Genomic DNA, 25,077 nt, shown 5'->3' on the forward strand with positions numbered 1-25,077 from the left:
TCACTCCAGAGTGCATTGGTGAGGAGAGAGGAGAGCAGAGCGTGCATTACCGGGCATGCGGAGCGAGAATGATATACGGTCTGGAGGCTCCTTGCAGTTCCCTCAAAGATCCCCAGCCTTACAGACAAACCACACTGATTCCTTTGAATGTCGACAATATCCATCATCCTAAATCTGTACAAGACAACTGTCTTTCTTCTCTTTTCTGGTGTGTGAATAATCAGGAGAAATGAGAGTTCACTTCTCCACCAGTTGGATATTTCAAGGCTGGATCATCCATCTGGTTCTCACTCTGTGCGCACAGGTAAGTCAAACATACATACATCAAATAAGTGCTGCATATAGATTAGAATAGATTGATTGTGTATTCTGGATATTGACACTAGCCATTGCAAGACAACTGTTTTAGTTGATGTATCAAACGTTTTCTGTCCTCTAGATCTAGCCTACACTGTGATTTTTTTTGTTGAGTTGTTTTAACTAAATATTATGAATTAAGTAACTGGTTCCACATGCTTTCTTTGTTTACTCAACTCTTTGGTCAAAGTGTTACCTGAACTTAACATTTTTAGTTGGCCCAATCTTAGCTCCTATATGAGAAAATGTAGGCAAAAATTATAAAATTATGTGTCTTTGCTTAAATTGACTGGTATGTTCATTCAACTAGAAATTATTATTTCGGCATCTTAACTAAAATAGAAGTTACACACAGTGCTTTTAACATACAATGTTTTCAATTTACACATTTGACTTTCATGATTACATTGTGCATGTTCATTTATACAATTATTACTCAACATGTCCTCATCTGGGATTTGAACTCACAACCTCTTGGTTCACAGCATTCCAATCTTCCTGCATTGCAGCCATGTCTATGTCAATAACTGATTGAACTTGTACTGCTACAATTTACACTTCGAAGTAAATCCCAGCTCTGTTAAAAACACACTGAAGAAAAACTACTACATTTACCACAGTGATTCAGGAGTAACATTAAAACATAATAATATGCCCCAGTAACAGTAGACAACTATACTGAAAACCTAAAATTGTTGAAATAAGTCAATCAAATCAATGGTGAGAGAATAGACGGATGAACTGATAACTGACACAGCCATGGTGGCGTAGCAGGATGCTCGGATTGCGTTGAACCGAGGTTGTGAGTTCAAATCACAGATGAGGACATGTTTGAATAATAATTATTGTATAAATGAACCTGCACAATGTAATCATGTATGTCAAGGTGTGTCAAATTTGTAAATGTAAAACATTGTATGTTAAAAGCACTGTTACTATAACTACTTGCAAAGCCTTCTTTAGTTCAAATGCCCAAACAATAATTCATAGTTGAACGAACATGTGAGACAACTTGAGCAAAAGCATAATTTTAAATTGACTGAATTTTTGGCCAAAGATTTCTCAAGTTGGAGCTAATTTTTGGCAACGATTTTTGGGGGGGTTCAGGTAACACTTGGACCGACAAGTTTAGTAAACAAATAAAAAGGCTGTGGAAGCAGTTACTTGTTAATAATTAGTTGAAACAACTAGATTTGTGTGTGTGCTTGTTGTTGCACAGTTTCCATCCAGCCATTGTTATTGTTCTGGTGGAGTTGACAGATAAATATACATTGAAAGAAATGTTTATGTTCCAGCGATGACTGGAAACAGTTATGTTTGGGTCGTGTCCACACGCTCCCGCCCCTCTCCCGGTCCCGGTAAACCTCAGAAGCCACATCAAACTGGATGCATTCTTGCTGGCCTTGTTTTTACCGGACGTTCTCGTTTCCATTCCAATGCATCGTGATGGGTTATGGTTGTGGGAATGACGAAGATATGGTTATAGCCTGTTATTGGTGTGGTTATATGGGTGTACAGTAGGTTATAGCCTGTTATTGGTGTGGTTATATGGGTGTACAGTAGGTTATAGCCTGTTATTGGTGTGGTTATATGGGTGTACAGTAGGTTATAGCCTGTTATTGGTGTGGTTATATGGGTGTACAGTAGGTTATAGTCTGTTATTGGTGTGGTATATGGGTGTACAGTAGGTTATAGCCTGTTATTGGTGTGGTTATATGGGTGTACAGTAGGTTATAGTCTGTTATTGGTGTGGTTATATGGGTGTACAGTAGGTTATAGTCTGTTATTGGTGTGGTTATATGGGTGTACAGTAGGTTATAGTCTATTATTGTTGTGGTTATATGGGTGTACAGTAGGTTATAGTCTATTATTGTTGTGGTTATATGGGCATATAGTAGGTTATAACCTGTTATTGGTGTGGTATATGGGCATACAGTAGGTTATAACCTGTTATTGGTGTGGTATATGGGTGTACAGTAGGTTATAACCTGTTATTGGTGTGGTTATTTGGGTGAAAATATGGGATGAAGTAGGATGAGGGTATGACATTCCTTATAAAGACATGCTCTGTTTTGGCACTGTTCAGATATATGAAAAGTGTATTTTGCATACAGAAAGCCTCATCAAATTCGGGAAATAGGCAGTATTTTGGTCAGAAGATTAAGATTTTATGTCCATTCTTGGTATGTTATTGTTAAGTTCTTTAGGTTCACTGTGTCCTGGTGGAAGTATGTATGTGGTTGAGGTCTATTTGGTTGGCACCAAAGATGTAACTGCAGGCTTGGCTTGGCTGGAGGCCCCTCACACAGCCCCTTAGTCACTGTGTGTGTGTGTGTGTGCATGTGCGTGCGCGCGTGTGTGTGTGTGTGTGTTTGGCTTCTGTCTTGTAACTGTAAGTCAGAATCATGTGGGTTTGACTGGGAGATTAAGGAGGTTTTCGCTTCCCTGTTTTCCCCATCCTGCAGGTTTATGTCGCAACTTTCTGAGCAATGGGCTGCATGACAGATGTAGCATTGAGAAATACAGGAACTACAGTTGCGGTCAAATACATTGGCAGCCTTGTACTTTGCAATGGAGCAGCAGAATGTTCTGTTTACTGTCCACATCAAGAGATTAACAGACAGTTATTTAGACAGAGATAGTTCTTCTAAATAGCTGTTCCATGGTTTGTTAACCAATAGTAAAATGTTTGAAAGTCATAATTTATGTCACTTGCTCATTAGCATGAAAAGACATGAGATTATCATGCAGTAACTTCGCTGAGTACCTTAGAGGTAACTGCCAACATATAGGAAGCAGCAACAAAAACTGTCTCAATTGGGTGTTGGGTCACCACGAGCCGCCAAAACAGTTTCAGTGTGCCTTGGCATACAGTACCAGTCAAAAGTTTGGAAACACCTACTCATTCCAGGGTTTTTCTTAATTTTTTACTATTTTCTACATTGTAGAATAATAGTGAAGACATCAAAACTATGGAATAACACATATTGAATAATTTAGTAACCAAAAAAGTGTTAAACAAATCAAAATATATTTGATATGTGAGATTCTACAAAGTAGACATTATTTGCCTTGATGACAGCTTAAAGTAGTCAGCTGGAATGCATTTCAATTAACAGATGTGCCTTGTTAATTTGTGGAATGTCTTTCCTTCTTAATGGGTTTGAGCCAATCAGTTGTGTTGTGACAAGGTAGGGGTGGTATACAGAACATAACCCTATTTGGTAAAAGACCAAGACCATATTATGACAAGAACAGCTCAAATAAGCAAAGAGAAATGACAGTCCATCATTACATGAAGGTCAGTCAATTCAGACAATTTCAAGAACTTTGAAAGTTTCTTCAAGTGCAGTCGCAAAAACCATCAAGCGCTATGATGAAACTGACTCTCATGAGGACCGCCACAGGACAGGAAGACACAGAGTCTCCTCTGCTGCAGAGGATAAGTTCATTAGAGTTACCAGCCTTAGAAATTGCAGCCCAAATAAAAGCTTCACAGAGTTCAAGTAACAGATACATCGCAACCTTAACTGTTCAGAGGAGACTGCGTGAATCAGGCCTTCATGGTCAAATTAATGCAAAGAAACCACTACTAAAGGACACCAGAAGAAGAGACTTGCTTGATCTAAGAAATACGAGCAATGGACATTAGACTGGTGGGAATCTGTCCTTTGGTCTGATGAGTCCACATTTTTGATTTCTGTTTCCAACCATGGTGCCTTTGTGAGACGCAGAGTAGGTTAACGGATGATCTCCGCATCGTGGCTCCCACCATGAAGCATGGAGGAGGAGGTGTGATGATGTGGGGGTGCTTTGATGGTGACACTGTCAGTGATTTATTTAGAATTCAAGGCTCACTTAACCAGAATGGCTACCACAGCCACCGATTGAGAAAACCAGAAAAGTTTTTAACATACTTAATTATAATTACTTGGAAGGAAATCTATTTCAGTCTTATTGTAATTAAATATAGGTCATATTTCTTAGAAATCTGGAAACACTGGCCAGTTAATTTCATGTGAGGGAGGTTGGCCAGGAGTCAGGTTGGCCTGTGAAGGAGGTTGGCCAGGAGTCAGGTTTTCCTGTGAAGGAGGTTGGCCAGGAGTCAGGTTTGCCTGTGAAGGAGGTTGGCCAGGAGTGAGGTTTGCCTGTGAAGGAGGTTGGCCAGGAGTCAGGTTTAGCTGTGAGGGACGTTGGCCAGGAGTCGGGTTTGCCTGTGAAGGAGGTTGGCCAGGAGTCAGGTTTAGCTGTGAGGGACGTTGGCCAGGAGTCAGGTTTAGCTGTGAGGGACGTTGGCCAGGAGTCAGGTTTAGCTGTCAGGGATGTTGGCCAGGAGTCAGGTTTAGCTGTGAGGGACGTTGGCCAGGAGTCAGGTTTAGCTGTGAGGGACGTTGGCCAGGAGTCAGGTTTAGCTGTGAGGGACGTTGGCCAGGAGTCAGGTTTAGCTGTGAGGGACGTTGGCCAGGAGTCAGGTTTAGCTGTGAGGGACGTTGGCCAGGAGTCGGGTTTGCCTGTGAAGGAGGTTGGCCAGGAGTCAGGTTTAGCTGTGAGGGACGTTGGCCAGGAGTCAGGTTTGCCTGTGAAGGAGGTTGGCCAGGAGTCAGGTTTAGCTGTGAGGGACGTTGGCCAGGAGTCAGGTTTGCCTGTGAGGGACGTTGGCCAGGAGTCAGGTTTAGCTGTGAGGGACGTTGGCCAGGAGTCGGGTTTGCCTGTGAAGGAGGTTGGCCAGGAGTCAGGTTTAGCTGTGAGGGACGTTGGCCAGGAGTCACGTTTAGCTGTGAGGGACGTTGGCCAGGAGTCAGGTTTAGCTGTGAGGGACGTTGGCCAGGAGTCAGGTTTAGCTGTGAGGGACGTTGGCCAGGAGTCAGGTTTAGCTGTGAGGGACGTTGGCCAGGAGTCAGGTTTAGCTGTGAGGGACGTTGGCCAGGAGTCAGGTTTGCCTTTGAAGGAGGTTGGCCAGGAGTCAGGTTTGCCTGTGAAGGAGGTTGGCCAGGAGTCAGAGCTTGGCGTGGCAGTTATGCAAATCAGCCAGCGTGCTGAGAAAGACTGGAATGTATCTCACATGATAGGAGATGATATGAATCAGGGATCACAGATCTCTCTCTCTCTCTCACTATCTCTCTCCCCCTCTCTCTCTCTTTCTTTCTCTCTTTCTTTCTTTCTTTCTTTATTTTTCTCTCTCTCTCTTTCTCTCTCTCTCCCCCCTCTCTCCCTCTCTCACTCTCTCTCCCCCCTCTCTCTTTCTCTCTCTTTCTTTCTTTCTCTCTTTCTTTCTTTCTTTCTCTCTCTCTCTCGCTTTCTCACTCTCTCTTTCTCTATCTCTCTATTCCTCTCTTTCTCTCTCTCTCTCTCTCTCTCTCTTGGTGGGTCACAACAGAAGATAAACTCAAAGACTTTTTGATCGGTCAAATCACACACAAAAACAGTTTGGCATCCAGACAGTTTGGGAACCGCTGTCTGTATGTAACTGAACTGACTGTAGTTGCACTGTCAGTTAAAGTTAGAAAGGTTGTTTGTCTATGTTATATCCTGGCCCGTCTCTCTCTGTATAGCCTGTAATCATTTAGGGTGGATCTGGCCATGCTCTTATATATTTAGGGAATGAAAACATATTGCAACAATGTTTCATAATTATTGCCTGATGTTCGGAGGCAGCTAAAACAGAAATACGATTCCCAGCATTCTTTTGGTTTCCTGTCCCCTTTCGCCCAGAACCACGTCTCCATTCTTCGCCCACCTCCTTTCTTTGTTTTTATCCCGCTATAAGATTGTCTTCTCTGCGGATGTATGGGAACTGTGTCCTTCTCGTCATCTCGTCTCTTCTAACACATGTTGATCATTATGACTGTGGTCACAACTGTGAGTGGCGTTCATCGTTTAAAGTTAAACAATGACTCATGTGAGACACTCTGTGGAAGTAATTAAACACTTGTTGGGATTTGTGTCATCATGTTTTTGGGGCACTGCAGACGCACAGATGAAACAGTTTATCATTGGGGGGTTTCAAAAGGTTGGTTGCAGCCAGTCAGCTGATTCGTTCTGGGATGCAGCTTAAGTTGACTTGCCTCGTTAAATAAAGGTTAAATAAATTGGCTAGAGACTTTGTTTTGTTTACTTGGTGGGTCACAAGAAAAACTCCAAGGTGAAAAGCTTTAAATTCATTTTCTTTGTGACTGGAGGACAATTGGTAGGGGCAGAGACAGAGGGAAGGGGACAGGAGTTGTGACAGTGAGGCGGAGCTAATGTCAGATGCTTTAGGATGGGGTCAGTAATACTGGGCCGTAGCACTCTGGGCCTGTGGTGGTGAAGATTTATAGAAATGAAGAATGAGTTGTTTTTTTACGTCTGGGTTCGGCATGTTTTCTCTCATAACACTATTACTCTGGGGGGGTATTGTATTAGCTTACCACCGTACCTCTGCCAACAGCACAGGGTGGCTAGATCACAACACCATCAGTGTTCACAGTAGAGAGGGACTAATGCTGAAGTGTTCATTATAATGATCTCCGTGCTTTAACGGACGCTAACGTCCCACTTGGCCAAAAGCCAGTAAAAATACAGAGCGCCAAATTCAAATAAATTACTATAAAAATCCAACTTTCATGAAATCACACATGAAAGACACCAAATTAAAGCTACACTTGTTGTGAATCCAGCCAACATGTCTGATTTCAAAAAGGATTTACGGCGAAAGCACACCAAACGATTATGTTAGGTCAGTACATAGCCACAGATAAACACAGCCATTTTTCCAGCCAAAGAGAGGAGTAACAAAAAGCAGAAATAGAGATAAAATGAATCACTAACCTTTGATGATCTTCATCAGATGACACTCATAGGACTTCATGTTACACAATACATGTATGTTTTGTTCGGTAAAGTTCATATTTATATCCAAAAATCTGAGTTTAGGTGGGACGCTACTGTCTCACTTGGCCAAAAGCCAGAGAAAATGCAGAGCGCCATATTCAAATAAATTACTATAAAAATCTAACTTTCCTTAAATCACACATGAAAGATACCAAATTAAAGTTACACTGGTTGTGAATCCAGCCAACATGTCACAATTCAAATAGGCTTTTCGCCGAAAGCAAACGATGCTATTATCTGAGTTAGCACCATTGTAAACAAAGAGAGATAAGCATATTTCAACCCTGCAGGCGCAACACAAAACTCAGAAATACAAATATAATTCATGCCTTACCTTTGACGAGCTTCTGTTGTTGGCACTCCAATATGTCCCATAAACATCACAAATGGTCCTCTTGTTCGATTAATTCCGTCGATATATATCCAAAATGTCCATTTATTTGGCGCGTTTGATCCAGAAAAACACCGGTTCCAACTCGTGAAACGTGACTACAAAATATCTCAAAAGTTACCTGTAAACTTTGCCAAAACAGTTCAAACTACTTTTGTAATACAACTTTAGGTATTTTTTAACGTAAATAATCGATAAAATTGAAGACGGGATGATCTGTGTTCAGTACAGGATTAAAACAATCTGTAGCTAGCTTTCTGGTCATGCGCCTCTAACAAATAGTACACCACATGTGACCCTGATTCAAAATGGCCGTACTTCTTCATTACACAAAGGAAAAACCCTCAACCAATTTCTAAAGACTGTTGACATCCAGTGGAAGCGGTAGGAACTGCAAGAAGGTCAATTAGAAATCTGTATTCCCAATGAAAATTCATTGAAAAGAGAGTAACCTAAAAAAGAAAAAATCTGAATGGTTTGTCCTCGGGGTTTCGCCTGCTAAATAAGTTCTGTTATACTCACAGACATGATTCAAACAGTTTTAGAAACTTCAGAGTGTTTTCTATAGAAATATACTAACAATACGCATATCTTATCTTCTGGGGATGAGTAGCTGGCAGTTGAATTTGGGTATGCTTTTCATCCAAACGTGAAAATGCTGCCCCCTATCCTAGAGAAGTTAACAAACCACTGAGGGCTGAGGGGACCACCCTCCCTTTATAGCCTGGGATCCATCCTGTTGACTACTTCAGGCTCTCTGCCAGTCTGCTCTGCTGAGGCAAGCACTAGGACTTTTATGGCTTTGTTTTAATGGATGACATTTGGAGTTGTAGAAAGGGCTTGATTGTTAGAACAGTTTGTAGTCAAATCATTAGAGCACAGTTTTATTCCAGAAGGAGCTCTGTTGACTGTGAGAAAGTTTGCCGTGGTAACAGGCGTGAGCCATGGAACAGGAAGACTGTGAGAAAGTTTGCCGTGGTAACAGGCGTGAGCCATGGAACAGGAAGAATGTGAGAAAGTTTGCCGTGGTAACAGGCGTGAGCCATGGAACAGGAAGACTGTGAGAAAGTTTGCCGTGGTAACAGGCGTGAGCCATGGAACAGGAAGAATGTGAGAAAGTTTGCCGTGGTAACAGGCGTGAGCCATGGAACAGGAAGACTGTGAGAAAGTTTGCCGTGGTAACAGGCGTGAGCCATGGAACAGGAAGAATGTGAGAAAGTTTGCCGTGGTAACAGGCGTGAGCCATGGAACAGGAAGACTGTGAGAAAGTTTGCCGTGGTAACAGGCGTGAGCCATGGAACAGGAAGACTGTGAGAAAGTTTGCCGTGGTAACAGGCGTGAGCCATGGAATGCCTTTAAGGTCTTCTTTTTCTTTCTCTCTTTCTTCGGACAGCAGGCAAGAGTTGGGCAATCCTCCTCCCTTTCCTATCCTTCCTACAGCCACCGTTAAGTCCTGACAGGCTGTCATTTCATGTGCTGAGAGCTAATAGGCTTATCATGCCTATGGATGGATGGATGAACAAACAAATGCATGAATGAGTGAATGAATGATGTTGTGCTTGGATTTACTGTCACCTTGACACAACCAGATTGATCATAGTGGTCCGTGTTTTGCCTTCCAGAGAGCCCTGTCTAGACCCACCTGTTCCCAGCAGCAGTACCTCAAAGAAAAGAGATGCTGCAGCAGGTGTGAACCAGGTAAACTACACACACGCGCACACACACGCACACACACACACATACAGTGGTTCTTCCTTTAAAAGTTTGGAGCTTATGCCGTGACCGTTTGTGGTAGATGGTGGAAGATTGTGGTAAATCGCGTCATTCTGGCAACAATGGCTGACACTTAAATTACGTGCCACAGAATTCTGCGGAACCCCGCAAGCTGTGCTGCAGTACTCCGCAACTTTTAAAGGAAGAACCACTGTACACACGCACACGCACGCACACACACACACACACACACACGCACACAAAAACATACTCCATTCCCCTCCTACATCAACAGACCACTGGAACATTGGTGTATAACTGGTGTCCAGACTAAGGGCTGAGTCACACTGATCCTTACGGACACCAAATTAGAACAAATTAATTTTGGTCCGTGGTCAGCGTGTGACGTATAAACTTCCCTGTTTTCTAATTGGCTAAACGGATGATTACGTATCCGTCGGCCCGTCAAATGTACGACTCCCATTGAGAAAGCATTGGAAATCAGGTATTGGGATAATACCAGCGGGCCAGTCTGGCCTCCCCCTAACCGTCTCTCTCCCCCCCAGGGTTCTATGTGTTTGCAGAGTGTGCTGGATACTCTGACACAAAGTGTCGTCCGTGTGGCAGTGATGAGTACCAGCCTGACTGGACCAACGAGACCAAATGTCTGCCTCAGAAGTTCTGTGACACAGGTCAGTAGGTGACTGGGCCTTGGACTGGGTGTAGTGTGGAGTCTATCTGGGGGACTGGGCCTTGGGCTGGGTGTAGTGTGGAGTCTAGCTGGGGGAGTCAGTAGTCTATTGTTGAAGCTTTGTTTTCTAGTCAGTTTCAACTGGTGTTTGTCTGACATTTTATACAAAGCCTTTTGGAGATGCTGATGTCTGTGGTGTCTGCTGACCTCTAACCCCTGACCTGTGTGTGGCCCCCAGGTAAGGGCTTTAACCGTGTGAGGCCCAGTAACCGCCTGGCTGCAGTACCCTGTCAGTGTAAACCTGGTTTACAGTGTTCTCCCATCAACTGTGAGTTCTGTGAGAAGATTCCTACCTGTGGACCAGGATATGGACTGGAGACTGACACTGGTGAGAGAGAGACACACACACACACACATGCAGGAATGCATATACCCAAACACACACACACACACAAAACCACACACACACATACACGTCTGTGTCGCTACTGTTGTCAGCAGTCCAGTTGTTTACTCTTTCTCCTCTGTTGTTTGTGTTTTAAACTCAGAGTCGGGCAGGAGAACTTGTGTTGCGTGCAAGAGAGGACATTTCTCTCCCAACACCTCTATGGAACCATGCAGTCTGTGGACCAAGTGAGTTTAACACACACACACAAATACTGTACACCATGTCCCGTCATACACAGATTTTTCTCTGGGTGCTCGTATTTTTAGTCCAGTGTGCCCGAGTGAGACAGGAACAGGTTTCTGCAGGCGCCCAAAGCTCCACCGCATCAGTGTTCTGACTAATGCCATACCACTTCCCCTGGAACACAAAGCTGCGTCTACCACTGCCTGGCTCTGTGGTGAACCAATAGAACGAACAGAGAGGGAGAGAGAGAGAAAGAGAGCAGACAGAGCAGAGAGAGAAGGAGAGAGTGGGTGAGGGGTGTGGGGAAGAGGGAGAGGGGGGAGAGACAGAGAGAGAGAGAGAGAGAGAGAGAGAGAGAGAGAGAGAGAGAGAGAGAGAGAGAGAGAGAGAGAGAGAGAGAGAGAAAGAGAGAGAGAGAGAGAAAGAGAGAAAGAGAGAAAGAAAGAGTGAAAGATATCTTAAACGTTCAAGCAGACAACCTAAGAAAATTTAAAACAATGACAAATGGTTTGATGAAGAATGGAAAAACCTAAGAAAGAAATTGAGTAACCTATCCAACCAAAAACAGAGACCCAGAAAACCTGAGCCTACGCCTTCACTATGGTGAGTCACTAAAACAATACAGAAATAAACTACAAAAAAGAAGGAACAGCACGTCAGAAATCAGCTCAATGTAATTGAATAATCCATAGAATCTAACCACTTCTGGGAAAATAGGAAGACACTACACAAACAACAACACGAAGAGTTATCTATCCAAGATGTAGATGTGTGGATAAACCACTTCTGCAATCATTTTGGCTCTATCACAAAGAACAAACAGCAAAAACATATACTGTACATGATCAATTACAAATCTTAGAATCAGCTACTAAAGACTACCAGACCCTCCAATTGCAGGATTCTCCAATTGCATTGAATGAACTACAGGACAAAATACAAACCATCCAACCCAAAAAGGCCTGTGGTGCTGAGGGAAACACATATGACGTTATAAAATCTATGTACACAAACAACAAGTGTCCAACGTAAAACACCAAATAATGCATACAGAGCAGAATTAGGCCGATACCGGCTAATTATCAAAATCCAGAAAAGAGTGTTCAATTCTACAACCACTTAAAAGGAAGCGATTCCAAAACCTTCCATAACAAAGCTATCACCTACAGAGAGATTACCCTAAAGAAGAGTCCCTTAAGCAAGCTGGTTCTGGGGCTCTGTTCACAAACACAAACAGGGGCAGAGAAAATCAGGACAGCAACACAATTAGACGCAACCAAATAACGAGAAAACAAAAAGAGAATTACTTGACACATTGGAAAGAATTAACCAAAAAACTGAGCAAACTAGAATGCTATTTGGCCCTAAACAGAGAGTATACAGATGCAGAATACTTGACCACTGTGACTGACCCAAAATTAAATAAAGATTTGACTATGTACAGACTCAGTGAGCATAGCCTTGCTTTTGAGAGGCCGCCGTAGGCAGACCTGGCTCTCAAGAGAAGACAGGTTATGTGCACTCTGCCCACAAAACGAGGTGGAAACTGAACTGCACTTACTCATCTCCTGCCCAATGTATGACCATATTAGATATACATATTTCCCTCAGATTACACAGATCCACAAAGGATTTCAAAACAAATCCAATTATGATAACCTCCCTCCCATATATATATTGGGGGAAATACCACAGTGTGCCATCACAGCAGCAAGATTTCAAATCAAATCAAAATGTATTTGTCACATGCGCCGAATACAACAGGTGTAGACTTTACCATGAAATGCTTACTTACAAGCCCCTAACCAACAATGGCGTTTTAAGAAAAATATGAATTTTTACTAAATAAACAAAAGTAAAAAATTAAAGAGCAACAAATCAATAACACTAACGAGGCTATACAGTGAATTGAGAAAGTATTTCACCCCCCTTTGCATTTTTCTTATTTTGTTGTCTTACAACCTGGAATTAAAATAGATTTTGTATCATTTGATTTACACAACATGCCTACCTCTTGGTAGATACAAAATATGTTTTATTGTGAAACAAACAAGAAATAAGACAAAAAAACAAAGTCAATACATTGTAGAGCCACCTTTTGTAGAGCCAGTCTCTTGGGATATGTCTCTATAAGCTTGGCACATCTAGCCACTGGGATTTTTGCGCATTCTTCAGGGCAAAACTGCTCCAGCTTCTTCAAGTTGGATGGGTTCGTTAAAACTTCTTAGGGCTAGGCCTCTTTTTGCTCAAATTCTGCCTGAATGATGCGTCAAAAGTAAACTGCCTGTTGCTCAGGCCCTGAAGCCAGGATATTTATATAATGGGATCGGAAAGGAAACACTTTGCCGTTTGTAGAAATGTTCAAATAATGTAGGAGAAAATAACACAATAGATATGGTAGGAGAAAATAACACAATAGATATGGTAGGAGAAAATAACACAATAGATATGGTAGGAGAAAATAACACAATAGATATGGTAGGAGAAAATAACACAATAGATATGGTAGGAGAAAATAACACAATAGATATGGTAGGAGAAAATAACACAATAGATATGGTAGGAGAAAATAACACAATAGATATGGTAGGAGAAAATAACACAATAGATATGGTAGGAGAAAATCCAAAGAAAAAACAACCAGAATATTTTTTGAGAGATAGACCATACAATGGAAATTACAATGGAAAGTATAGGGGCATACTTCCACAGGGTGTCAGCAGTCTATGTTCAAGATTTCAGGCTTGTAACATCCAAAACGATTAAGAAACATCAGTTTTAGTACAGGGACACCTGCTAAAATCGGTTTCCTATTGAACATACTTCTTTCCGTAAGAAATATTATAGTTTGATTACATTTGAGGGTATCTGAGGAGTAAATAGAAACATATTTTGACTTGTTGAAACAAAGTTTAGGGGTAGATTTTTGGATTCCTATCTCTGCATGTTGAACGAGTGGATTACTCAAATCGATGGCGCCAACTAAACTGACTTAGTGAATATTGAACGCTATTTGTGAATTTATGAAACCTGTGCCGGTGGAAAAATATTTTGATGTGGGGCACCATCCTCAAACAATCGCATGGCATGCTTTCGCTGTAATAGCTACTGTAAATCGGACAGTGCAGTTAGATTAACAAGAATTTAAGCTTTCAACGATATAAGACACTTGTATGTACCTAAATGTATAATATCCATAATTTGTATGATTATTTACTAGAATTGCGCACCCTCCAGTTGCACCGGAATTTGTCCCGCTAGCGGGACGCCTAGCCCTAAGAAGGTTTACTTGTAATTCCACAGATTCTCAATTGGATTGAGGTCTGGGCTTTGACTAGGCCATTCCAAGTCTATTAAATGTTTCCCCTTAAACCACTCAAGTGTTGCTTTAGCAGTATGCATACGGTCACTGTCCTGCTGGAAGGTGAACCTCCGTTCCAGTCTCAATTCTCTGGAAGACTGAAACAGGTTTCTCTCAAGAATTTCCCTGTATTTAGCACCATCCATCATTCCTTCAATTCTGACCAGTTTCCCAGTCCCTGAAAAACATCAGCAGGGACTGTGTTCTCGGGGTAATGAGAGGTGTTGGGTTTGCGCCAGACATAGCATTTTCCTTGATGGCCAAAAAGCTACATTTTAGTCTCATCTGACCCGAGTACCTTCTTCCATATGTTTTGGGGAGTCTCCCGCATGCCTTTAGGCGAACACCAAACGTGTTTGCTTATTTTTTCTTTAAGGAATGGCTTTTTTCTGGGCACTGGTCCGTAAAGTCCAGCTCTGTGGAGTGTATGGCTTAAAGTGGTCCTATGGACAGATACTCCAATCCACTGTGGAGTTTTGCAGCTCCTTCAGGGTTATCTTTGGTCTCTTTGTTGCCTCTCTGGTTAATGCCCTCCTTTCCTGGTCTGTGAGTTTTGGTGGGCGGCCCTCTCTTGGCAGGTTTGTTGTGGTTTCATATTCTTTCACATTTTTTATAATGGATTTAATGGTGCTCCGTGGGATGTTCAAGGTTTCTGATATTTTTTTATAACCCAACCCTGATCTGCACTTCTCCACAACTTTGTCCCTGACCTGTTTGGAGAGCTCCTTGGTCTTCATGGTGCCGCTTGCTTGGTGGTGCCCCTTGCTGTGTGGTGTTGCAGACTCTGGGGCCTTTTAGAACCAGTCTATATATATTCTGAGATCATGTGACAGATCATGTGGCACTTAGATTGCACACAGGTGGACTTTATTTAACTAATTATGTGACTTCTGAAGGTAATTGGTTGCACCAGATCTTATTTAGGGGCTTAATAGCAAAGGGGGTGAATGCATATGCTCACACCACTTTTCAGTTTTTAATTTTGTATAATTCTTTGAAACAAGTAATTTTTTTCATTTCACTTCACCAAGTTAGACTATTTTGTGTATGTCCATTATATGAAATCCAAATAAAAATCTATTTAAATTACAGGTTGTAATGCAACAAAATAGGAAAAAACGCCAAGGGGGATGAATACTTTTGCAAGGCACTGTATACAGGGGGTACCGGTTACGAGTCAATGTGCGGGGGTACAGGTTAGTTGATGTATTTGAGGTAATATGTACATGTAGATAGGGGTAAAGTGACTATGCGTAGATAATAGATAATAACAGAGAGCAGCAGCAGCATAAAAAGGGGGGGGTGTTAATGCAAATAGTCCGGGTAGCAATTTGATTAGCTGTTCAGCAGTCTTATGGTTTGGGGGTAGAAGCTGTTAAGCAGCCTTTTGGACCTAGACTTGGTGCTCCGGTACCGCTTGCCGTGCAGTAGCAGAGAGAACAGTCTATGACTAGGGTGGCTGGAGTCTTTGGCAGTTTATAGTGCCTTCCTCTGACACCGCCTGGTAAAGGGTTCCTGGATGGCTTGGAGCTTGGTCCCAGTGATGTACTGGGCCGTACACACTACCCTCTGTAGCGCCTTGCAATCGGAAGCCGAGAAGTTGCCACACCAGGTGGTGAGTCAACCAGTCAGGATGCTCTCAATGGTGCAGCTGTATACATTTTTGAGGATCTGAGGACCCATGCCAAATCTTATCAGTCTCCTGAGGGGGAATAGGCATTGTCGTGCCCTCTTCCCGACTCTCTAGGTGTGTTTGGAATATGGTAATTTGTTGGTGATGTGGACACCAAGGAACTTGAAGCTGTCAACCTGCTCCACTACAGCCCTGTCGCTGAGAATGGGGGCGTGCTCGGCCCTCCTTTTCCTGTAGTCCACGATCATCTCCTTTGTCTTGATCACGTTGAGGGAGAGGTTGTTGTCCTGGCACCACACTTCCAGGCAAACTTAATGATATTGTTGGAGTCGTGCTTTGCCACGCAGTCATGGGTGAACAGGGAGTACAGGAGGGGACTAAGCACACACCCCTGAGGAGCCTCCGTGTTGAGGTTCAGCATAGGATATGTGTTGTGGTCTACCCTTACCACGGGGTGGCCCGTTAGGAAGTCCAGGAATCAGTTGCAGAGGGAGTTGTTTACTCCTCGGATCCTTAGCTTAGTGATGAGCTTTGAGGGCACTATGGTGTTGAACGCTGAGATGTAGTCAATGAACAGCATTATCATGTAGGCATTCATGTAGGCATTCCTTTTGTCCAAGTGGAAAAGGGCATTCATTGTTGATTATAATAGTCATCTGTGGATCTGTTGGGGCGGTATGCAAATTGGACTGGGTCCAGGATTTCTGGGATGATGTTGTTGTTGATGCGAGCTATGACCAGCCTTTCAAAGCACTTCATAGCTACAGACGTGAGTGCTACGATTCGGTAATCATTGAGGCAGGTTACCTTGGTGTTCTTGGGCACATGTACCATGGGGGTCTGCTTGAAACATGTAGGTATTACAGACTCGGCCAGGGACAGGTTGAAAATGTCAGTGAAGACACTTGGCAGTTGGTCAGCGCATGCTAGGAGTACACGTCCTGGTAATCCGTCTGGCCCTGCAGGCTTGTGAATGTTGACCTGTTTTAAGGTCTTGCTCACATCGGCTACTGCGAGCATGATTACCCAGTTGTCTGGAACAGCTTGTGCTCTCGTGCATGTTTCATTGTTGCTTGCCTCGAACCGTGCATAGAAGTAATTTAGCTCGTCTGGTAGGCTTGTGTCACTGGGCAGCTCACGACTGGGCTCCCTTTGTAGTCTGGAATAGTTTTCAAGCCCTGCCACATCCGGAGCTGGTGTGGTAGGATTCAATCTTAGTCCTGTATTTACGCTTTGCCTGTTTGATAATTCGTTGGAGGGCATCGCGGGATTTCATATAAGCGTCCGGGTTAGAGTCCCGCTCCTTGAAAGCGGCAGCTCTGCCCTTTAGCTCAGTGCGGATGTTGCCTGTAATCCATGGCTTCTGGTTGGGGCATGTACACTCAGTCACTGTGGGGACGACGTCATCGATGCACTTATTAATGAAGCCGGTGACTGATGTGGTATACTCCTCAATGCCATCGGATGAATCCCGGAACATATTCCAGTATGTGCTAGCAAAACAGTCCTGTAGCTTAGCATCTGCGTCATCTGACCACTTCCGTATTAAGCTAGTCACTGGTACTTCCTGCTTTTGTTTTCACTTGTATGCAGGAATCAGGAGGATAGAATTGCCAAATGGAGGGCGAGGGAGAGCTTTGTACGCATCTCTGTGTGGTGTAAAGGTGGTCTAGAGTTTTTTCCCCTCTTGTTTCACATGTAACATGTTAGTAGACCTGTTGCCACAAGAAAAAGGCAACCAGTGAAGAACAAACACCATTGTAAATACAACCCATATTTATGTTTATTTATATTTGCTTTCTTACATTAACTATTTGCACATCATTATAACACTGTACATAGCCATAATATGACATTTGAAATGTCTCTATTCCTTTGAAACTTGTGAGTGTAATGTTTACTGTTAATTTTTTATTGATTATTTAACTTTTCTTTGTTTTCTATTTCACTTGCTTTTGCAATGTAAACATATGTTTCCCATGCCAATAAACCCTTCGAATTGAATTGAATTTAGAGAGAGCAGAAAAAGAGAGATGAAGAGAGATGGAATGCCTGGATTGCTAAAAACAGAAATAATTACAATGTGTCCTCTCCTGTGTTTTCTCCTCCCAGTTGTAACGGTCTGGGGAAGAGTGACAAGCAGACGGGGAACGACCAGACTGATGCTGTCTGTGGACCCCCTCTCTCTGGTGCCTCTACCTCCTGGGTCCTACTGTGGGTTCTGTCAGTCATCACTGTCCTCTGTCTCCTCATCCTCCTGCTCTTCTGCTACAAGGAAAAACTTCGACTACTCTCAGGTACCTGAGGAAGAGATCACATTCGTTATGTATGACCATGATGTTGAGGGAATTTTGCTTTTATAGAAATATGTCTCGGCATAAAATGACTGACTAATGAGTGAAATGACTGACTAATGTCATCCTCTTATGTCTTACAGTGAATTTACGATCATGTGTCCAGAATCTGAAAAGGACCAGGATACAGCAGGTAAGGTAGACTCTCTTTAGTGGTCAAGATGACACGCATTAACAGTTGACAAATAGTCTAATCTGTCTGTCTCTCTTTCCAGGAGACTCTGGCCCCTCTCTACCACAGTGGGGTCGTGGGAGGGGGACTAGAGGGTCAGAGCGGCACTCTACGTGAGACAACCTGTCTTATTGGCCTGGCTCACAGCCCCTCAGAAACCCCACACACCTGTCCTACAGCTACACCTGGTGACCAAGTCAAACTGCCACCCACCAAAGAGATGGAGGAGGAGAGGAAGGAGAAGGAGGAGAGGAGGGAGGAGGAGGATGAGGGGGTGGGGAGTGAGGGGTCAGGGGAGGCGGAGGAGGTTTCTGAGGATGGTGTGTGTGAGGAGGTTGTACCAGAGGATGTGTGTGTGTCTCCACTGTGGGCTGGCTCCTGTGTGTGTGTGTTGTCTGTCAGGGAACCATTAGAGGTAGGGGATAATGAAGACTGTAGCCAGGCTGTCAACCCTGGAACCCTCGGGACCTGCTCCTGTGGAGGAGAGGGGGAGAGCAAGGGGGGAGAAAAGGATGAAAGGAAAGATGGAGGGAGGGAGAGGGCCAAGGTGGTAGAGGGCCTGCAAGTGAAAAGCTCTGAGAGGAGCAGCCATACCTCCTCCCCCTTCTCCCTCTCTCCCACCTCCTCCCCACTCTCCCCTGCTGACCATTCATGTGACCTCTACCCGCCGCTGACCCAAGTCAGGTCAGAGGTCAAAGGTCAGCTTATTGACAGCTCACAGGGGAAAGGGGAGGAGCTATACAGACTGAACTGCAGCATAAGCTCCACCCCCACCACAAAAGCCTCGTTGACCTCCACAATATCTCCTTACCCCTCGGTGACCTCTGTAACTGTGGGTGACCGGCAGTCCGAGCTGACCTCTGAGGCCTCCAGCAGTGAGCAAAACCAGGGACTTTCTTGGAGGAACAGTGGGGGAAACAAGCTCTCGTCTGGGGGCTCGGAACTGGATTGTGCCCCTGAGAGCCTCCAGAGTCAACTCACGGAACCAGCACTCACCTCAGGTAGATACAGCGCAGAGTTCTAGCAGTGCCACACTCATAAGAAAAAGGCTAAATACACATGTCATTATACATTCCAACCATTGTTAAAGAGGAAAGATAAATAAATCCACTGGTGTTTCTCCTGGCTTATTGGACCTGGGTTATTGTATAGGACTGTGAAAAGATTATTCTTATTGGACCTGGGTTATTGTATAGGACTGTGAAAAGATTATTCTTATTGGACCAGGGTTATTGTATAGGACTGTGAAAAGATGATTATTATTGGACCTGGGTTATTGTATAGGACTGTGAAAAGATTATTCTTATTGGACCTGGGTTATTGTATAGGACTGTGAAAAGATGATTCTTATTGGACCTGGGTTATTGTATAGGACTGTGAAAAGATGATTCTTATTGGACCAGGGTTATTGTATAGGACTGTGAAAAGATGATTCTTATTGGACCAGGGTTATTGTATAGGACTGTGAAAAGATGATTCTTATTGGACCAGGGTTATTGTATAGGACTGTGAAAAGATGATTCTTATTGGACCTGGGTTATTGTATAGGACTGTGAAAAGATGATTATTATTGGACCTGGGTTATTGTATAGGACTGTGAAAAGATGATTCTTATTGGACCTGGGTTATTGTATAGGACTGTGAAAAGATGATTCTTATTGGACCAGGGTTATTGTATAGGACTGTGAAAAGATGATTATTATTGGACCTGGGTTATTGTATAGGACTGTGAAAAGATTATTCTTATTGGACCAGGGTTATTGTATAGGACTGTGAAAAGATGATTCTTATTGGACCAGGGTTATTGTATAGGACTGTGAAAAGATGATTCTTATTGGACCAGGGTTATTGTATAGGACTGTGAAAAGATGATTCTTATTGGACCAGGGTTATTGTATAGGACTGTGAAAAGATTATTCTTATTGGACCTGGGTTATTGTATAGGACTGTGAAAAGATTATTCTTATTGGACCTGGGTTATTGTATAGGACTGTGAAAAGATGATTCTTATTGGACCTGGGTTATTGTATAGGACTGAAAAGATGATTCTTATTGGACCTGGGTTATTGTATAGGACTGTGAAAAGATGATTCTTATTGGACCAGGGTTATTGTATAGGACTGTGAAAAGATGATTCTTATTGGACCAGGGTTATTGTATAGGACTGTGAAAAGATGATTCTTATTGGACCAGGGTTATTGTATAGGACTGTGAAAAGATGATTCTTATTGGACCTGGGTTATTGTATAGGACTGTGAAAAGATTATTCTTATTGGACCAGGGTTATTGTATAGGACTGTGAAAAGATGATTCTTATTGGACCAGGGTTATTGTATAGGACTGTGAAGAGATTATTCTTATTGGACCTGGGTTATTGTATAGGACTGTGAAAAGATGATTCTTATTGGACCAGGGTTATTGTATAGGACTGTGAAGAGATGATTCTTATTGGACCAGGGTTATTGTATAGGACTGTGAAGAGATGATTCTTATTGGACCTGGGTTATTGTATAGGACTGTGAAAAGATGATTCTTATTGGACCAGGGTTATTGTATAGGACTGTGAAGAGATGATTCTTATTGGACCTGGGTTATTGTATAGGACTGTGAAGAGATGATTCTTATTGGACCTGGGTTATTGTATAGGACTGTGAAAAGATGATTCTTATTGGACCAGGGTTATTGTATAGGACTGTGAAAAGATGATTCTTATTGGACCTGGGTTATTGTATAGGACTGTGAAAAGATGATTCTTATTGGACCAGGGTTATTGTATAGGACTGTGAAGAGATGATTCTGAAATCCCAATGTTGCTCCTCCAAAATGTATGTATTGGTTTCCACCTAATGTCCTCCTGTTGGCTTAACGACCACACACAGTAAGAATGTGTGTGATGAGCCAGTGATTACACGCTGTAACATTCAGTGTGTGTGTGTGTGTGTGTGTGTGTGTGTGTGTGTGTGTGTGTGTGTGTGTGTGTGTGTGTGTGTGTGTGTGTGTGTGTGTGTGTGTGTGTGTGTGTGTGTGTGTGTGTGTGTGTGTGTGTGTGTGTGTGTGTGTGTGTGTGTGTGTGTGTGTGTGTGTGTGTGTGTGTGTGTGTGTGTGTGTGTGTGTGTGTGTGTGTGTGTGTGTGTGTGTGTGTGTGTGTGTGCGTGGGTGGGTGGGTGTTTAACTCTCTGAGTGTGAGCTCACAAACAACACTCCTGTTTACCCAGAGTTCCACAGGGTTATTCAAAGTGACCACAGGTGTAATTGAAACAAGATGTGCTCTGAATACACAGCCCTTGAGTAATACACAGACTCACACACTTTCAAACTCTCATTGATCACTGTATACTTGAATTATGCCCCAATGCACCAGTAAGCAAATAAACACAGTTTCCCATAATGCAGTAATAACATGTAATTAACTGGACTTCCCGCTCAGAGGTTAAACATGGGATCACACCTCAGAGAGACAGGGACAGTCTCAACAGTCTATTGAGATTTCCTATCCTTGTCTCTCCTCTCCTTCACAAAGAGCTGCAGGATAGGTGAGAACAGTACAGAGAGCGAAGCAAGGACACTTCTTCCACATGATCACATGAGGAAGGAAGAAGGAAAGGACATGAAGAGAGGAAGCCACTTTAGACTAAAATGTTTCACAATCATGTGGTCAGATAGTTTTTTCTATTCTTACTATGCCATGTGTACGGTTTATGTTATCTGCCTCTCTAGGGTAGTTCAACTGTAAACAGTCTACTGTAAACAGAGACAGCAGGTATTCCTGCACAGACTGGTATTACAGTTCCAGTAGCTTATTTCAGATGTGATTCCAGACACTGACACATATGTTATGATAAATGTGTGCGTGAGTGTCTGTGTGTACAAAAATGTGTGAAGAGTGACTCAATGAAGGTCTGGGGTCTCGTTGCACTTCTAAAGAGTTTTAAAAAAGGAACTAGAGAAGGAAAGAAAAATGGAGAGAGAGCGAGACGGAAGGATAGAACGGAGGAGGAGGTGTGTTGGAATGGGCGGCAGACGGCATCAGACATGGATGTCTGTAAGTTTCCGGTCGTGTTTATAAATGCCATCAGTAGTGTGATCTATGAATATGGAAATAAGGGAACAGATGGAAGTTTGTTCCTCTTGATTTGAATGTTCCGACGGCTCAGTGTGGTGTCTGGCTGCAAGGATTGATGCTACAGTAGCTGGAAGTTACAGTGGCAAGAAAAAGTGTGTTAACCCATTGGAAATACCTGGATTTCTGCATAAATTGGTCATACAATTTGAACTGATCTTCATCTAGGTCACAACAATAGACAAACACAGTCTGCTTAAACTAATAACACACAAAGAATTATACATTTTCATGTCTTTATTGAAAACTCTGTGTAAACATTCACAGGGCAGGTTGGAAAAAGTATGTGAACCCTTGGATTTAATAACTGGTTGACCCTCCTTTGGCAGCAATAACCTCAACCAAACGTTTTCTGTAGTTGCGGATCAGACCTGCACAATGGTCAGGAGGAATTTTGAACCATTCATCTTTACAAAATAGCAATATTCTTGAGATGTCTGGTGTGAACTGCTCTCTTGAGGTCATGCCACAGCATCTCAATTGGGTTGAGGTCAGAACTCCAGAAGGTGTATTTTCTTCTGTTGAAGCCATTTTGTTGTTGATTTATTTCTGTGTTTTGGATCGTTGTCCTGTTGCATCACCCAACTTCTTTTGAGCTTCAATTGGCGGACAGATAGCCTAACGTTCTCCTGAAAATAAAATTTAGGGGTGGCAGGTAGCCTAGTGGTTAGACCTTTGGGCCAGAAACTGAAGGGTTGCTGGATCGAATCCCCGAGCTGTAAAGTAAAAATCTGTTGTTCCGAACAAGGCAGTTAACCCACTTTTCCCTCGATAGGCCGTCATTGTAAATAAGAATTTGTTCTTAACTGACTTTCCTGGTTAAATTAAAAGAATGTCTTGATAAACTTGGGAATTCATTTTTCTGTCGATGATAGCAAGCTGTCCAGGCCCTGAGGCAGCAAATACTTTACAGTTGGGATGAGGTTTTGATGTTGTGCCTTTTTCTCTCGACACATAGTGTTGTCTGTTCCTTCCAAACAACTCAACTGTAGTTTCATCTGTACACGGAATATTTAGCCAGTAGTGCTGTAGAACATCCAGGTGCACTTTTGGAAACCTCAGATGTACAGCAATGTTTTTTTTGGACAGCAGTTGCTTCTTCTGTGGTGTCCTCCCATGAACACCATTCTTGTTTAGTGTTTTATGTATCGTAGACTCGTCAACAGAGATGTTAGCATGTTCCAGAGATTTATGTAAGTCTAGCTGACACTCTAGGATTCTTCTTAACCTCATTGAGCATTCTGCGCTGTGCTTTTGTAGTCATCTTTGCAGGACAGGCACTCCTAGGGAGAGTACCAACAGTGCTGAACTTTCTCCATTTAGACAATTTGTCTTACCGTGGACTGATGAACATCAAGGCTTTTAGAGATACTTTTGTAACCCTTTCCAGCTTTATGCAAGTCAACAATTCTTAACTTTATGTCTTCTGAGATCTCTTTTGTAAAAGAGACAAGGTTCACATCAGGCCATGCTTCTTGTGAATAGCAAACTTACATTTTGTGAGTGTTTTTATAGGGCAAGGCTGCTCTATCTAACGTCTCCAATCTCGGCTCATTGATTGGACTCCAGGTTAGCTGACTCCTGAATCCAATTAGCTTTTGTCAATAACCTAGGGGTTCACATACTTTTTCCAACCTACACAGTGAATGTTTAAATTATGTATTCTATATAGACAAGACAAATACAATAATTTGTGTGTTATTAGTTTAAGCACACCATGTTTGTCTATTGTTGTGACTTAGATGAAGATCAGATCAAATTTGATGACCAATTTATGCATAAATCCAGGTAATTCCAAAGGGTTCACATACTTTTTTTTTGCCACTGTATAACGTCAGATTTAATGACAGTATCTGTTTCTGTAGTGAACAGGACATGTCGTCTGTGATAATGTTCTGACAAACTATACTTCTCTATGTCTAAGTGGTGGTTTGAATAAAGTTGGACATTTTCACATAGAATGAAAACTGCTTGTCACACTGAAACCCTGATGTTCAAGGATATGGTTAGGATGTCCTTGACCAGGTCTATGGTCAAAGGTACCGCAGCCAACCACGGTCTTTCTGTGGTCACTGTGCACCGTCATCATCACGCCCACTGGCTATTAGTCATCTGGGGTTGCCCCTAACATGCTGGCTAAACTGACCCCTTATCTCTCTCTCTCTCTCTCTCTCTCTCTCTCTCTCTCTCTCTCTCTCTCTCTCTCTCTCTCTCTCTCTCTCTCTCTCTCTCTCTCTCTCTCTCTCTCTCTCTCTCTCGCTCTCTCTCTCTCTCTCTCTCTCTCTCTCTCTCTCTCTCTCTCTCTCTCTCTCTCTCTCTCTCTATCTCTCGCCGTCTCTCTCTGTCTCTCTCTCTCTCTCTCTCTCTCTCTCTCTCGCTCTCTCTCTCTCTCTCTCTCTCTCTCTCTCTCTCTCTCTCTCTCTCTCTCTCTCTCTCTCTCTCTCTCTCTCTCTCTCTCTCTCTCTCTCTCTCTCTCTCTCTCTCTCTCGCCGTCTCTCTCTGTCTCTCCCCCCCGTTCTCTCTCTCAGGTCAGGTGACGGGGAACAACAATACCACCTTCATCTCTAGCGGTCAGGTGATGAACTTCAACGCTGACGTCATCGTCGTCTACGTCAGCCAGACATCTCTAGGCAACGAGGGGGAGGGGCCAGACGATGCGTTCGGAAGCCCTGTCCAGGAACAGGCCAATGAGAGAGCTCCGATGTTCCAGAGTTCCATCTCCTCCAAAAGTGTCAGCCATTCGTCAGTGGCGTCCTCAGTAAACTCCATTACCCATAACCCCCT

At 43.0% G+C, this 25,077-nt stretch overlaps 1 protein-coding gene across 1 annotated transcript in view; it reads left to right on the plus strand.

Moving 5' to 3' along the window:
• LOC139531552 (tumor necrosis factor receptor superfamily member 11A-like) overlaps positions 1 to 25,077 on the plus strand; it is a 26,722-nt gene continuing 1,645 nt past the window's right edge. Inside the window, exons 1-9 of the mRNA XM_071328093.1 lie at positions 1 to 304; positions 9,241 to 9,316; positions 9,898 to 10,023; positions 10,261 to 10,410; positions 10,571 to 10,655; positions 17,760 to 17,944; positions 18,085 to 18,134; positions 18,217 to 19,174; positions 24,822 to 25,077. The exon at positions 24,822 to 25,077 is cut by the window's right edge and continues 1,645 nt beyond it. Coding sequence (XP_071184194.1) covers positions 230 to 304; positions 9,241 to 9,316; positions 9,898 to 10,023; positions 10,261 to 10,410; positions 10,571 to 10,655; positions 17,760 to 17,944; positions 18,085 to 18,134; positions 18,217 to 19,174; positions 24,822 to 25,077 — 1,961 coding nt within the window. The 5' untranslated portion in view covers positions 1 to 229. The remainder of the gene's footprint in view (positions 305 to 9,240; positions 9,317 to 9,897; positions 10,024 to 10,260; positions 10,411 to 10,570; positions 10,656 to 17,759; positions 17,945 to 18,084; positions 18,135 to 18,216; positions 19,175 to 24,821) is intronic.

The sequence above is a fragment of the Salvelinus alpinus genome, chromosome 10 (assembly GCF_045679555.1).
Source record: "Salvelinus alpinus chromosome 10, SLU_Salpinus.1, whole genome shotgun sequence".
NCBI lineage: Eukaryota > Metazoa > Chordata > Actinopteri > Salmoniformes > Salmonidae > Salvelinus > Salvelinus alpinus.